Raw genomic sequence first — 16,367 nt, forward strand, 5'->3', positions numbered from 1 at the left:
TAAAGTGTCTGACAGTATACTCTTCATTTGCAATGTCCTAGGGAAGCTTGGCTCTCTGCCTTCACAATCCATCCAATATTTGATCCTGTCCAAATACAATCGTTTCTTGAAAGAAGTACTGAAAGAGGCCTATGACACCATCTGTTGCCACCACTGCCCCACTAGAGTCCACCCTCAAGAGTGACACGTGTCCCTCCTCAGCTTCAAGTTCTCTAGATAACCTGGTAAACAGAGAGAAACACTGAATTCCCTAGATTAGGAGACTTAATAGGATGGAGATGTCAGTTCTCCACAGAGAGATCTCTGGATTCAACGCAATCACAATCAAAAGCTATCCAGGCTTTTTGAGAATCATAAGATGACTCTAATATTTCTGTAGAAAAGCAAACAACCTACAATCTAAAAACAATTTTGAAAAGAACAAAGTTGGAGGACTGATACTACTTGACTTTGAGACAAAGCATACAGCCACTCATCAAAACAGTGTGTGCTACTCACAAAAATGAAACACCAAAAATGACAGATGGGACAAAATGTGCACACATTTCTTTAATTGATGTGTTTGGGCAATTCAGTGCAGAAAGTGTATTTTGAGAAAAATCATACAAGACTAAAAATGTCCATTGGAAAATACATTAACAGCAATACCCTGGATTCATACTTTGCACCACAAACAAGAAATAATTAATTCAAACTGGTCACAGAATTCAATGAGTCTTTCTGTTTAGATTGTTTTCTTTCTTTTGGCCGACCCATGTGGAGTTTACATGACAAGAATCAAAGCCTAACCACAGGTCAGAACCTTGAACCCACTGTGCTCAGCGGGAATCCAACTTGTGTCCTGGTGCTGCAGAAAAGCTAATCCCATTGTACCACAGCAGGAACTCCTCTGTTTCGATATTGAGTGTCCCAGACTTCCCATCATGGCTCAGCAGAAAAGAATCTTAATAGCAACCATGGGGACACAGGTTCCATCCCTGGCCTTGCTCAGTGGGTTAAGGATCAGGTGTTGCCATGAGCTGTGATGTAGGTCACAGATGTGGCTCGGATCTGGTGTTGCTGCAGCTATAGCTCCGATCTGACCCCTAGCCTGGGAACTTCCATATGCCATGATTGTGGTCCTAAAAAAAAAAAAAAGATACATCTGAGAGTCAGAGGAACACATCACTTATCTAAAAAATAAATGGACAGCTGGTGTGCTGAGGTGGGAACCAGCAAAATTGCTTGGTCAATGCTCCCTCAATTCAGTATTTAGAATATACTACCAGTAAAAATCTCCAGCTCATCCTCAGACCCTGAATATCTAGATTTCTGACAGAGCCAACCAGCAACACATACGGCTGGCCTCTGATCACCATTCCCTTTATTAAGTACATTACTTGAACACCTGGAGACAGAAATTATCAACAGAACAACAGATATAAGAGAGTACTATCAACAAGGTTCTGAAAATCCATTTCCTAGCAGATAAAAATGTTCAGTTTTCTCTGAAAATATAGTAATAATATAAAGAAGACTAGACCCAGGGTTGTTTAAATAAAGTGACTCAATAATCTACATCGACACATAAAAACACGTACTCACAAAGTCCCGTTTTAGAGCTAAGTTTCATGAAGTCTGTAATAGGTGATTTTGTCATGTGAATGAGAGAGGGGAGCAGAGGGAAAGGCAAGGGAGGGGGGAGGGGAGAAGAGAAAAGAGCAGGAAAATGCCTCAATAAGATATCACAGTTGGGCAGGAACACAGGAAAACAGAATTATAGGCTAATCCACTTAGCCAGTACAATGTGAAGAAAAATTCAAATAGGATAGGCGCAAAAGATGGCAGTTACAAACTGAAAAACAACAATAAGCTATACATTTACTCCAATGGATACAAACAAATATTCAATAGGATTATTTCTGAGCACATTCATGATTCAAGTAAAATCTTAGCAAACTCATTGCAAAGGGGTAATTAACTTTCATTCATAAAGGATGTGTAACACAAGCGAGAGCAACTGGAAATCAAGAGTGAAATCCATCACAGTACAAAGTGGGGGATAAATAAAGAGCTCACTTCAAATAGATTCATTTTCTGGAGCACTTGGGACATGAGAGAGGACTGTGAAGATTCAGCTGAGGGGACAGAGAGATGACAGGGTCAGAACACCTGGACTGCATGAGAGTCCCTGCCTTCACCTCCCAATCACCTCAGCAACCCAGCCAAGGAGCAGCCTCCCTACCTCCTCTCTCTAAATCCTGAACAAGCAAGGGAAGGACCCACTGGAAGTGCTGTCTATTTTCCAGTTTGAAATGATCAGGGCTCATTGAGTAAAAATCAGCTTCTCCATTAATTGAAACAATACAAACAAAAAACTAACAACAGATGCTTAAGACACCAGAGGATGACACTATTTCATTGACATGAATGCAGAAAAAAGACACAGGCTGCATTTTTTAAATCTATTTACCAGGCAAACTGTTTACTCCTTGAATAACGGAAACCATGGGAAGTCCAGAAAAAAAATATGGGGTCCTTTGAGACAATTTTCAAATTGTTCTCTTTTTTTCTTTTAAGTGGGTTACAGTTTCTCAAAAGGGACTCCGGATGAGATTCTTCTGATGACTGGACAGTCTGAATGCCCTGTTCCACTCCTGGCTCTGTCCCAACCTGGATGAGCCTGAAGAATTCACCTGCCCTCTGAAACTCAGGACCACCTCACCATCCTGAGACTCAGAGGTTTCTGCTCTTCATGTTTAATATAGGTGCCCATACCCATATGGGGAGAGAGTCCTGAGGCCTATGTAAACCACCCCATGAAAAGAAGAAAGGGTCATCTACATGCAACAGCAGTTAACACTTTTGGGGGGGGTTAGTACCTGACACATTGCTGACTCCTGTGTGACACCGTACCTGGAGCTCCCTGCTGGGCTTTTTTGTAATTTCACCACCGGCATCCAATCCCTGGCCTGGGAACCAAGATTCCACATTGAGCCCCTGCAAGCTGAAGCTGAAAAGAAAAAATTAAAAAAAAAAAAAAAAAAGACAGCACATCGAATACTCAGATAAATGCCGTAAGGCAGACATCATTCACAGCCTCCTTTTCAGACCACTGACCTGACTCTCCCGCAGGTTACTTCTTCAGCCCAAGGTCACAGATTATACAGCAGGAAAAGATCACAGCAATGCCAGAGCCAGAGCAGAGCTGCCCTTCAGACCACCTCTCCTCCAGCCCACCGCCAGCGCTATCATGGAACTTTTCCTCCCACTGTGACCCCGTTACCCCCGCAAGGCAGCAGGCAGGGCCAGACTCATGGTCCCCATACCAGCCATGCACTAGCTCCTAATGGGTCTTAGATACACAATGCCCTCAGACCACAGGGCAGCAACACTGATCCCCCACCCACCTACCTCGGGCGAGGTCCTGGCCAGACGTGGGCATTGCAGGGTCCCGCCAGGTCAGAGGGCATCCTGAGACATCATGCTTATGCCTCTGCCACAAGAACACAGCTCTCAGCAAACCTCCAGGCCACGTGAGGTCCACGGCAGAGCCTGCTGCTTGTTCCCTGGCCAAGACCTAGAGGTTCCAGGATTTGGGGATGAGGCTTGTGAAGGTGGAAGGGAAGAGGTGGGGTCCAGGTTGCACAGGTGCAGGGGGAGGTCTTAGAGACCCAGAGGCTGTTAGAGCTGGAGAGTGCATCATCAGGGTGCCTTGCCAGCCCCGATCCCCCAGCCCCTGTACTTTTTAATCAAGTAAACTGTCTAGTGTGGCTGGATAGAAATGCCAGAGAAATGCTCATTCCAGGGCCTTGGGTGCCCTGAGATCCAGGGTCAAGTGTGTCCCCACACTGTGGATCTTAGACCAGTTATACCCCTGTCTTATATGGGGGTCCCAAGCCGAAGCTGGGAAACCTCACGACTGAAATCAGAGTCTCCAAATTACTAAAGCGTTTTAGTCTTAAGCAAATGTCCTTCTGGAGTTCCCGTCCTGGTGCAGCGGAAACGAATCCGACTAGGAACCATGAGGTTGCAGGTTCGATCTCTGGTCTCTCAGTGGGTCAATGATCCGGTGTTGCCTTGAGCTGTGGTATAGGTCACAGAGGCAGCTCAGGTCAGGCATTGCTGTGGCTGTGGTGTAGGCTGGCGGCTGTAGCTTCAATTAGACCCCTAGACTGTGAACCTCCATATGCTGCAGGTGTGGCCCTAAAACACACACAAAAATAAAAATTAAATTAAAAAATCAAGGCTTTTCAAATGGCCACACCTCCTAGGATCTTAGAAAGAAGTGCAACATACATTTAGGACTCAAAGAAGACCAAAGGTCAAAATAGGTCAGAGATAGTAGACCTAATACCATTGTTATAGATTTGAGCTGAGGAAAAATCCATTACCCAATGCACCTGGTGAGGAACTGAGGACATAAGATGGAAATGGACCATCTTGTATAATAAAACACTATAAAAAGGTATTCTGACAGGAGACCAATGACATTTAAATTGTAAAAAGTTCTCTTCATCTTTCTCTTTAGAGAACACTAATTAGAAAGAGATCCACAGCTATGGAGTATATTATCTGAGTGAATCAGATAATCTGTTGACCACTTGAATTAATAAAATTAACAAAACCTTATGGTTGATTTTGACCCAAATGACTTGTCAAAAAACAAGACACTTAAGTTTCTCAACTGAACGTCATCACAACATTACATCATACAAAAACTCATCAGAACTCGAAAGGGAGAGAAAATGTATGGTATATGAATGGCCTTCTGATCGCTTTTTAGATTCTACTGAAATAAGTAATGATTCAGTAGGAGAGAAGGGGAGTTTTTCTGAAATTCACCTTAAAATTGAGCATCAGGCAATTCCTATATATTTTGTCTGTTATTATTATAGAGATGAAATCATCACATATGTCAGGTAAATAACCCAATGTAATGTGGCTACCTTTTTAGGGGGTCTTTAATACCAGGGTTCCTCTTTATGGTACACACAATTCTAGTTGGATTAGGTTTTCTGGAAGAGTTTTCTGCCCCCTCCCTTTTTTTTTCTTCTTGGGGCCGTACCTGCAGCTTAGGGAGATTCCCAGGCTAGGGGTCTAATCGGAGCTGCAGCTGCCAGCCTACACCACAGCCACAGCAATGCAGGACCCAAGGCACATCTGTGACATATACCACATCTCACAGCATCTCCAGATCCTTAACCCACTAAGCAAGGCCAGGGACTGAACCTGCATCCTCATGGTTACGACTCTGGTTTGGAACCTGCGGAGCCACAACAGGAACTCCTGTAAGACTTTTCTTATTGATTTATATCTTAAAAAACATGTCCTAAGGGCTTCATAAAAATGGACGTGGAAACCTAGAACAAACGCTGAACAGGATTAGGTTTTCGAGTTTGTTAAATAGAAGAAACCAAATTCAAATGCTCAAGAAGACAATGCAACAGAAAACTAAGACGTTTCAGATCCTGAATTACACCAAATTCTTTTCTGCAGATACTGAGGTGATCATTGGAGTGTTCTTCTTTAGTTTATTCATATGATATGTAATCATCATTGCTTTTTTTGAAGGTGAAAACAACCTTGCCCTTGTGAAAGAAACTTTCTTTAATGGCTTTTGCGTCCATTCCCATTTCCCCAGGAACTTTCATTTCCTCATTGCTAGCATGGCTAGAGGTCCCTCATCCTCTTGCATTCCTTTCCTCTTGCTAGAATTAAATGTGCTGCAATCCAGACATCAGCATTGGGTTTCACAGCAGAGGATGCTGAGACCAAAGAAAGGGGCAAACTGGAAGACTGTGGAGGAGGTCATGGCATATCTGTTAACAGGGCCAGGAACCTTTCATTGCAGGAAAAGTCACATTTCCCAAATAAACAGATACCTAACTCAGAAAAATATCATCAGCAAAATACAGCATAGTGAAAATGAGAAGATTTTGATACTAAAGGAAACACTTACGTTGTCTTCAGATCCAATGACAACCTATATCATTGGAAGAGCAAAGACATAAACATGATTTTGGTGACTACTACAAATTACCTATGCCGTAAGTCATTCCATGATCAAAAATTTGCATAAGTTGGAAGCAAATATTCCAGCATGGAGTACTAAGGGCAAAATACACAAGACCCCTTTTGGTAAAACCAAGACTATCTTTTTATCAATTAAAAGATTACCTTTCCATAATCTATAAGTTTGTGTATATGAAATGATCCAATAACTACAAAGTTGAATATCCAAGCATTCCTATGTACCGAAGTTCACAGAATTAATCATTTGTACTCAGGAAATGATGCCCAAGATGCCCTTCTCCATTAATTTGCTAAAGGTGCACACAGAATTCAAGGAAATACTTCTATTTACCAGCTTATTAAAGGATATGACAAAAGATCCAAATGAACACCAGGATGAAGAGAGACACAGTGTGATGCCTGAGAGGGCTTCAAGCTCAGGAGTTTCTATCCCCATGGAGGTGGGGGTACGTCACCCTCCCAGAATGTGCATGTATTCATCCACCTGGAAGCTGAGTTTGGTACTTGGGATTTTTTTGAGGGGGCCTTCCTTATTTCAGCATGATCAACCATCATCTCTATTTTCAGTCCTTCTCCCTTCTCAAGAGAATGGGGCGGGGGCTGAAACTTTCAAGCCTCCATCATGGCTTGGTCTTCTTCTGACCAGCCCTCATGCTGAAGCCATGCAGAAGCCCACCCACACTCACCTCATGAGAACAGTAAGACACACCTATCACCTAGGAAATTACACGGGTTTCAGGAGCTCTGTGCCAGGCACTGGTGGCAGAGACCAATATACAGTCTATTATCCCACAGAAGCATATTGGAAGTGGATTGCTTGCGTGCCTAAGCCTGATCTTCTCGGTCAAGAGGAGACCCACATCTTCATCACAAGTGCCCTTGCAAACGAAGCAGAAATCAGGAGCCACCATGATCTCCACTGATGCTACTCGTTCCAATGAAGGACCCTCCACACTGCTCAGGTACCCTAGTTGCCCACACTGGGGACTGTAATGCCCCACAGACAATGTCATAAAGGGGGAAGACATTGAATCAAAAGCAACAGGAGATGCCAAACATGTGTTCTTGAACATGAACATTCATGACAGTACAGCCCAAGGAATAGTTCACACATGAAGAAAAACTCACCAGGTGGTGATTAAAAAGTACAATCCCTAAATGAATACCCAATTCCACCTGCCAAAAGGGATGTCCAATGATATCACAAGGGAATTTCCTATAAGAATCAAAGTACCCTTTCTATACAGTACCAGCAAGATGTGAGGCTCCAGGAGTGTGAAGGGTAGAGGCGGGAAGGCAATGCATACTCTGAAGAAGAGACTGTGCGCAGAACACACTGGTGATGGCAGAAAAGGCTACTTAAGAGGACTCAAACCCAGGCCCTGGGCCTCCAGCCCCAGTGTCCACTCTAAGATTAGAATTTGAGTTCCATTAAACCATTCCTAGCTTCTGGGTGTGCCACACAGGTTTCTAGACTTTGAAGAATGGAGACTGTCCATTCTGGTCAGAATAAGAAGAAATGTGGTCAAGACCATACACACAACAAAATTTAAAGAACACGAGGACACGTTTAACTTTTAGATTTGAAATGACTGCACTGGTGTGTCAAATGTGTATGGGTGTGTGTTTGTATGTGTCCAGCATGTCCCATATGCCTTTGTGAAGATTTTCTAACTTCAGAAGTGTAAATGTTACTAACACAAACCATATCATTTAGATGTTTAATTACTTATCTTTTCAGTATTGTAAATTTTAAGTAATAAATCATTTATTTGAATTTTTGTGTCAGTTATTCTGAGTGAAAATGGCAAAGGTGGATGGAAACAATCACAAATTAAATATTCAACATTAAGTCAGGATCCAATAAAATTCTATTTCTGGGTTGAGGAAAGTCAAAAACTTACCACATGGGAAAAACAGACAAGATTTGCAACCATGTGGATGAATCTAAAGGACATCCTGCTAAGGGAAATAAGCCAGACAAAGACAAAAACAGCCCATTAGCACTTCATGTGAAACCTACAAAGAAAAAAGTCAGACTCATAGAAACAGAGAGGTGGCTGCCACGGGCAGGGGTTGAAGGAAATAAGAGGCCAGGAACAGGATACAGATGATACCCAACCCAAGTCTCCTCTGTGTGCCGCTCGACAAGCCAATAAATTTGGAGACAAGTTGTTGGGACAAGGAACAGCAACTTTAATCGGAAAGCTGGCAGACTGACAAGATGGCAGACTCATGTCTCAAAAACCCATCTTGCCTCAGTCCCAATTCAGGCTCCGCTTATCCAGAGCGAAGGGGAGAGGGGGAGGGGCCCATGGTCACTCCCTGTCGCTTGCTTGGGGGAAGGGCCCACCGCAATGCCCACCAGTGGCTGAGCAGGGCCATAAGGACACTCCCTAACGGTTGCTCCCTGACACAGGCTTCATTATGAAATGAAGGTTTCGGGATCTAATGTACAACATGAGCTGATAACACTGTGTGGTATCATTGAAATCTGCTGAGGAAGTACAACTTCTATGTAAACAGGTGAGGTGAAAAAAAGGATGAAGTTGTGGACAGAGGAGATGCTGACAGTTTATATATGTGTCCCTGGGAAACAGCCAAATGCCTGGGAGAGGATCAGACTTTCAAAGGCTAAGAAATAGGTGGGTTCAAGACAAGATCTCCAAGAGACCTGTGGAACCAGGAAATACCTGGCTTTCAGGTGTAATGATCAGAAAATTGCTTGAGGTCTAGAAGGCCCAAGAGGCTGGAAGGAGAGAGCTGAGGGGCTGGGTGGCAGGGGAGGGGCGCTGGCCCAGCCTCCTCCTCTCCTGTCCCCTCCCCCGCCCTCAAGAGCCCTTTGTGATGTGGCTGCAGTTCTGTGATATGAGCCTGGGGCTTTAACTGCCAGGTCATTCACAGGGCTCAGTTACCTGAGGGTAACAGTGCTATCTCCTGTGAAAGTGTTGTGAAGAGATGAAGAATCTCAGCTCTTTTGTGAACAGTATGGGTGCTCCTTGGTGGCGCCCCAGTCCTGCTTCCTGGGTGGATGAAACCATCCTTGCCTTGGTGTGTGGACTGGGGCTCTGCTTCCTACTACTCCCCTACCTCAGGAGTGATCCGTCCTCACTACCACCCTAGGACACACGGGAGCATCAGGAAGGTAAGGAACCCGGGGCCCAGACCCAAGAGCACATGAGTCTCTCTTTCCTATTATTACTTTCACTTTTCTGAAGCAACTAGAGAGTCTCCTGAGATGGGAAAGAAGAGGACATCTAGGATCATGAAACAACACACACCATCCCTCTAGGGACAAGCCAGGCCTGACAGGGGATAGAGTGGGCGCTGGGATTTCTGGCCAAAGATCTCAGACCAGGTGTCCCAGGAGGGGAGAGGGCTCCAGGGCTCGTCCCAAATGCAGTGACCAGCGGCCAAGGACTGGATACTAAGAGTTCCATCTCAGCCACAGGTCAAGCCCCTGAGCACTGGTTCACCAGCCACGAACAAGGGTCTTGAACAAGGGCTCGTCTGAGGGCAGTGCTGAGGCCCTGGGAGCCTCTGAGCGGGTGGGGCCCCACCTCGGGGAGCAGAGACCTGACAAGGTGTGTTTCTTGAGCAGAGGAACAGTGACACAAGAAATCCAGAGTAGATCTCAAAGAAAAGCCTTCCTTGTGTTCCTCAATGAAGGAACACAGAACACTTGTATCTGCTGGAAAAATGAGTGAAAGAAAAGAAAACCCACAGAGCTCCATGAGTTCCACAGAGAAAGTCCTAGTATGCCTGGTCGTGGAGTGTCTTGAGTGTCTGAGGCTTTAGAGAAGGCAGAGTGAGAAGTGGGAACCAGCCCCTCTTTCTTTTTTTTTTTTTTTTCTGTTTCTCAGAAACAAATGGAGCCTCTGGGGAGGAGGAGGAGGAGGAGCATGAGACAGAGCGCTTTGAAAGGTAAGCTTCCACGTTCAGCCCTGTGCGCCCTGAGAGTCTGCTTCCATCTCTCCCAGCCCTGAGGGACCAGCTCCGTGGTCTCTAAGGATGCCAGTGGCAGGGAACAGAACCCTCAGGAAAGGAAAGCAGGAACCAGGTCCTTTTGTGGAATGAAGCTGGGAGGAGCCTGGGAAAGGGCCTGACCCAGCAGGGGCGTGTGGGCTGTCTTGGACCACGAGTACCCGGATTGGGAGGTGGACCCTCCAGGTTGGACTGAGAACAAGTGGTTTCACATGGCCGGGATTCCTCTGTGAGGCCTCCCTGCCCCCCCACCCCCGCACCCCCAGGGTAGTTGTGAGGGCAGCCAGGGGTAATAGATATGGAAGCACTTTGCCAATGAGAAAACTGTCTGGGAGCTTCTCCATCATTGTCAGGATCCATGTGGCTTTGGACGCTGGTGCTTGGGCGCCAGTCTCCCAAAAGTGTCCCCTAAAGGGACCAGCCTCCTGTAAAACCCTCATGCCCCTGCCTTCACCACCATGACCCAGTGTCCTGATTTCCAGCCTGCAGAGACTGCCTGCAACAGCTGGGACGTGTTCGGGGCCTGATGGCACGTCTGCAAAGGTAAAGAATCTTTCCTTTCTCTCCTGGGGTCTCCTTCCTTCCAGGGCCCAGGCTGGGACCCCAAGGCTGCAGGCAGCCTGGGGATGACCTGGGAGGGGGAGCCATGGCAGCGGGGTTCATCTCAAGTCCCAAGGGGAGGGACAGCAGGTTGCACTGTCAAGTCCACGTGGGGGCTGTGGGGGGCCATGGCCGCAGGTGCCTACCCCTGCCGGGCCCCGTCGGCTCTTGCCTAGAGCTTGTGCCTCTTGTCTCCTGCAGCCACCTGCGCAGAGGCCCTGACAGGGGCCGCTTTCACCGCCACTCACGTCCGGACCCCCTTGGCGAGGTGTGCCAAGCAGTGCCCGCTGGAGCCCAGCAGCCGTGCAGGGAGCCTGCACAAGAGGCTGTTCCCACCATGGCCCTATCAGCTTCCCCGGCTCCTCTGACCCCTCTGGCCTCCATCCTGGCAGCAGACCCGCAAGACCAATGCAACATCAAGAGCATCCTGCAGGGTCCTGCCACAACTTCCTCACCTCCAGGTAACTCCTTTTGGGCATCTGCCATCCCAGCCATCTGGAGTCTTGGCCTCGCCAGCCGTCCCATGGCATTCCTCTCCTGCTGGTGGGAGACCACCAAGGCCTTGTTCTTCCCCACCTCACCCAAGTGGGAGGCCCAGCAAGAGCCCACCTCACCGGAGGAGGCCTCCAACTGGGAAAGCCCCACACACAGCTGGGCAGAGACGAGCGGCCCCTCGCTTGTCAGCCCGCCTAGCCAGAGGCTGCTGGACATCCTCATCCCCAAGAGGCTGGACCTGAAGTTTCACAAAGAGCGAGAAAAAGAGGGGTCATTTTCAACACAAAGCAGCTCAGCCTACCCCCTGAGCTCTTTAGGGATGATATGGACATCACTGAGTCGGCAGCAGGAGGCTACAACCCTTCCATCGTTCGGGAACATCAAAGACAAAGCAGAGCTGCTGCCTGGTCCTCAGCAGTTCTTATACCCCGAGGTCTTGAGGGACTACGTCGAGTGCACATACAGCCAGCTCTTCTGGGGTCTCCCCTCTCTGCACAGCAAGGCATTGGTGACTACTGCTTTTGTCCCTTGGAGCTCTTCTCAACTACAGGCTCCCCCCATTTTATTCTATGGCATTTCTAGTGGCTTTCCAGAACCCATTCCACTGAGAATATCTGGAGGTTTTTCCCAGGACTCTTTCTTGCCCTGCCCTGAGGCCCAACCCCAGCCTTCCACTCAAAACTTGCCTCAGTCCCAGGCCCTCTTCCTGCCTCAGACCCAGGCCCAGCCCTTCCTCCCACTGTCTCTCCTGTTCAGACCACCTTCTGCTCCACCCCAGCTGGGGACCCTTGGGCTATATTGCCCAACATTCCAGAAAAAGGCACTCTATTTCACCCCAGCTGAAATGCAACCTCTGGCATGCCCCTGGCTGCAGAAGCAACAGCTGCAAAAGAGGATCACCCAAAATCAAAGAGACAGGGGCCTGCCTCTCGGGATCCCACTGTCTCTGGCAATAAATCCATCTCAGTGCCAATTGGCAGACATGCAGCCTGCACAGGGCCAACAAGAACCCAGGCAGCCCTCTCCCCTCACAGCCAGTAGTGGCCTGGGCCCATACAAGACAAGGGCCAGGAGCCCTACCAGATCCCCGCGGAGATGCCAAATGACCAACGAACGAGGCAAGGACTTCCTCGAGGCTCTAGAGCCGTGTCTCAGGAGGGTCTCAAAATACCTCCTCAGGGCCAGCCTCCCAGACACGTTTCTGGAAAGGACCTCTGACATGGGGGCAGAAAGGTCCTTACAGAGGGACTCTGCAAAGTGTTTCCCCAGGGTCCCAGATAGAAGACATCTAGAAACAACCCTCAAAGTCCACCTGAGGAAAAAGGTGGAGGAGATTCATAAGGGTTTGATCCCTGTGACTGTACAGCAATCCTGGCTTGCTGTCAATCAGTCTCTTCCTAAGTGCCACAGTGTCAAGAAAAGCCAAACTCCAGCATCCTGGAAGTACTGGAAGCCATATGTAAACACCTCCAGGGAGATGTCTGTTCTTAATCCTGGCATTCAACAGATGCTGGAAGTACATATTATGAGCTTTCGGGTAAGGCACATGTGGGACTTTCCTACCCAGGCCTTTGAACCTATACATCTCAAGCCAAGTAGGGCTCAGCCCTCACCCCTTCCAAGGTCTACCTTTTCCCCCTCAGCCACCCAGCAACCCAGGGAACACTCCAAAGCCAAGGTTTCCAGCCCAGGGCTCGTGGCTGACCTCAAAGGGATCGAAGAGAGCAGCCAAGGGCAGCAGAAATCCATAAAACCAAAACGTAGGGACCCATACAATAGCCAGGGTGTGAGGCTTGCCCCAACTGATGAGTGGAGGGGATTTAAGAGGCTCCAACCTGAAGAGCACAAAAACTCAAAGAGCAGCCAGAGACCACAGCAACCCCAAAACCCAAAAGTGAGGAACCCATGTAAGGGCCAGATGGCCTCAGATGATGAGGAGGTCTGCAAGTGGCTCCTACCAGAAGATGACGATGAAACAAACAGCCAGAGAGAGATGTTTGCCCCAGATAAGGAGTGGCAGGGATTCAAGAGGCCCAAGCCAAAAGCACATAAAGAAAGAAAGAGCTGGAGAGAGAGGTTTGCCCCAACTGATGAGTGGAGGGGATTTAAGAGGCTCCAACCTGAAGAGCACAAAAACTCAAAGAGCAGCCAGAGACCACAGCAACCCCCAAACCCAAAAGTGAGAGACCCATGTAAGGGCCAGATGGCCTCAGATGATGAGGAGGTCTGCAAGTGGCTCCTACCAGAAGATGATGACGAAACAAACAGCCAGAGAGAGATGTTTGCCCCAGATAAGGAGTGGCAGGGCTTCAAGAGGCCCAAGCCAAAAGCACATAAACAAAGAAAGAGCTGGAGAGAGAGGTTTGCCCCAACTGATGAGTGGAGGGGATTTAAGAGGCTCCAACCTGAAGAGCACAAAAACTCAAAGAGCAGCCAGAGACCACAGCAACCCCAAAACCCAAAAGTGAGAGACCCATGTAAGGGCCAGATGGCCTCAGATGATGAGGAGGTCTGTGAGTGGCTCCTACCAGAAGATGACGATGAAACAAACAGCCAGAGAGAGATGTTTGCCCCAGATAAGGAGTGGCAGGGCTTCAAGAGGCCCAAGCCAAAAGCACATAAACAAAGAAAGAGCTGGAGAGAGAGGTTTGCCCCAACTGATGAGCGGAGGGGATTTACGAAGCTCCAATCAGAAGCGTATGAAGAAAAGTTTTCAGGACTAAGGGCTTCCCAAGCCAATGCTGTGAGCCATCCTCCCAAGGTCAAGGAAAGAGGAGAGTCCCTTGGGAGCAAAGACCTCCCGTTCTCACCAAGGAAGGAACACATTTTACCTGAAAGCTCCTTCAGAAGAAGGATGAAGCACTTTCTGCAGTATGTAAGTCCCCATCAAAAAGGTAAAGGAACAGAAACAGTCCTTCAGAAAGGCAAGCCTGTATCACTCACTGCTCCAAGCCAGGAACCAGTCAAATGTAGATCCGGGGATCCAGAAGCTGAGGTGACTGGAACTGTTATTGGACAGATCCTTGGAAAGCAACCTGGGCTTCGTCAAGACCTCCAGCCCTCAGAGTTAAACCAGCACACACAACAGCTCCAGCCCCCAGCAGCGGGGCAGTCCCACTACCAGAAGATTCGGATGTTCTTTGAACAGAAAAGACTGTTGAGAAATCGAGCTCACGGTCACCAAACCACCCCCAAGGACCCCAGCTCTCTCAACAGTGGGGGCACCAAAGACAAGGCTGGCAAGGGGACCTCCCCGCCCAAGGACCTGGGGACCCCAGGCAGACCCTGCCAGCAGGGACCAATGGTGGCAGGTACCTCAGGCCACCTGCACCATCCCCTGACATGCTCGCCTCCAAAAGGTGCATCTGCTGGTCAACCAGGGTGTGCTCCCCAAGCTTTGCCTGGGAGGAGAATTCCGTCCATGCTAAGGAAACATGTTTCTCCCTCATGCTAGCACATCTTCTATGTGCCAATGGCTTATTCCTACCATAATGTTCATTGTTTCCCCAAATACATGTTTTTTTCCCACAAGAGGTGGCGGTTTCTGTCTGTGCCTGCAGGGGGAAGGGATGGGGTCAGGGTCCACTTTTCCCAGGTGTCTGCTTTGGCTTCCAGAAGGGACAGGGCCATAGAGGGAGGCCGGTCCCAGGGTGGAATGCTCGCCCCCAGTTCCCTCGTGGCACCTGAAGCTCCCCTAATACCAGAATTACCGAAGCAAGCGACAGCATTCAGGACATGGCAGGGGAATGCAACCTGTGAGACTTCCCCCCCATGCCAGCATCTGGCTCAGCCATCCTCTCCCGCTTTCTGTCTACCTTGAACTTGTGTGGCTGTAGGGGATGGGGGTGGGTGGCAGAGCCTGAAATTCCCCTCAGGCTCCAACAAGTATCAGAGACCAGTTCCCATGTCAGAATAAGGAGGGCATTTGGGGGTAGCGCTGGGGTGCAGGTAGCCTTGCCCCCCAGGCCTTGGTGGGGAGATGACCTCCTCCCAGGAAGCCTCTCCTCTGGCTGAGGGAGCTGGGGGGGAGATGGCCCAGGAGGTCACCCTCTCTCTGCCTTTCTCAGGCTCTGGAGCAGCGGCGAGGACGAGGACCAGGCACTCCCAGCTGTGAGGGTGCAGGGGGAGGGTGGGGGACACTGAGGCTGCTGAGAGCCTGTCCACTCTTCCTGCTCACAGTGCCCACATCCCCTGGGGGACAAGCAGGGCCAAGACCATGTGTGCTGTCACCTCACCACCTGGTGGAGGAAACTGTACCCCAGGCTGGGGTGCCAGGAAGGAGGCAAGTGGAAGAGGTGCCCAGGCTGGGATGCAGGCAAGGTGCAGTGATCAAGGAGCCTCTGGTGTCCCACCACATCTCTGGCCCAGAGAGGAGAAGTTGGCTCTTGGTGGCCCTACCCCAGAGCCTCCCTGCTCCTCCAGCTCCCAGAGCCCAGAGGAAGGATGCCTGTAGCTCCTTCATGGAGGTGGGGGGGAGGCTCATGGAGGCAGCAGAGCCTCAACAGGGCGGGTCACTTCCCCACCATGATCTCATCAGCTTTTACGGGATGGGCAGCTCTGGACAGACTGGCAGTCTGTGACCTTTACCTACATACATGGCCCTGGGCGGCTCCCAGGCACTTAAGAGGCCAGGGACTGTCCTAGGGTTCTAGCAAGTGTCACCTGGCAGCAGCCTTGCTCTCTCCAGAGCCCTGAGGGGGAAGGGCCAGCAGACAGGATTTGTCACACAGTAGGGAGGAAGTGACCTGCAGGGCAGGAGGGCGCAGGGGGTCCCCTCCCCCACCATCTACATGGGAAGCTGGGGGACCAGGGCAGTTCTCTAGAGCCCTCGGTGCTTTGTGTCATGGTCACTCCCATGGTGGAGGGGCCTTCTCCAGGAGGGGACCTGATCCAGGTGATAGCAGGAAGGGCCCTGCCCCATGCCTGTCAGGACCCAACATGTGGGCCCAGGACATGGGAGGAGGAGGAGGGGGGAGCAGGCACAGGTTTCTTCCTGGAGCCAGGTCCTGCCTCAGGGCCCCATCCTCCAGGGTGGGCACAGCAGTGATGGCGCAGTCCGGACCAGGGGAGGGGCCGGGACCCAGAGCAGAGCACACCCTCGGGAGCTCAGAGAGGGTGGCCCAGAGCGGGACCTGAGACTGGCCGCTGCTGTGTCCTCTCAGGGGCAGGGAGAGGTGGGGCTGGGGACGGGGGGAGCTGGCTCCTGTCAGGAGAAGGGACACAGACAGTGAAACTGAGAGAACAGCAAGAAACAAGAAAGGGCAAGTCCCTCT

General features: G+C 49.4%; 1 protein-coding gene across 1 annotated transcript; it reads left to right on the plus strand.

The window, feature by feature from the left end:
- The first annotated feature begins 9,857 nt into the window (after positions 1-9,857).
- On the plus strand, positions 9,858-15,423 carry LOC125128434 (spermatogenesis-associated protein 31E1-like). The gene is made up of 5 exons (XM_047782787.1): positions 9,858-9,939; positions 10,482-10,542; positions 10,801-14,475; positions 15,162-15,204; positions 15,274-15,423. Exons 1-5 carry the CDS (start codon positions 9,885-9,887, stop codon positions 15,421-15,423), a joined length of 3,984 nt encoding a protein of 1,327 aa, XP_047638743.1. The 5' UTR covers positions 9,858-9,884.
- The last annotated feature ends 944 nt before the right edge of the window (positions 15,424-16,367 follow it).

The sequence above is a fragment of the Phacochoerus africanus genome, chromosome 5, assembly GCF_016906955.1.
Source record: "Phacochoerus africanus isolate WHEZ1 chromosome 5, ROS_Pafr_v1, whole genome shotgun sequence".
NCBI lineage: Eukaryota > Metazoa > Chordata > Mammalia > Artiodactyla > Suidae > Phacochoerus > Phacochoerus africanus.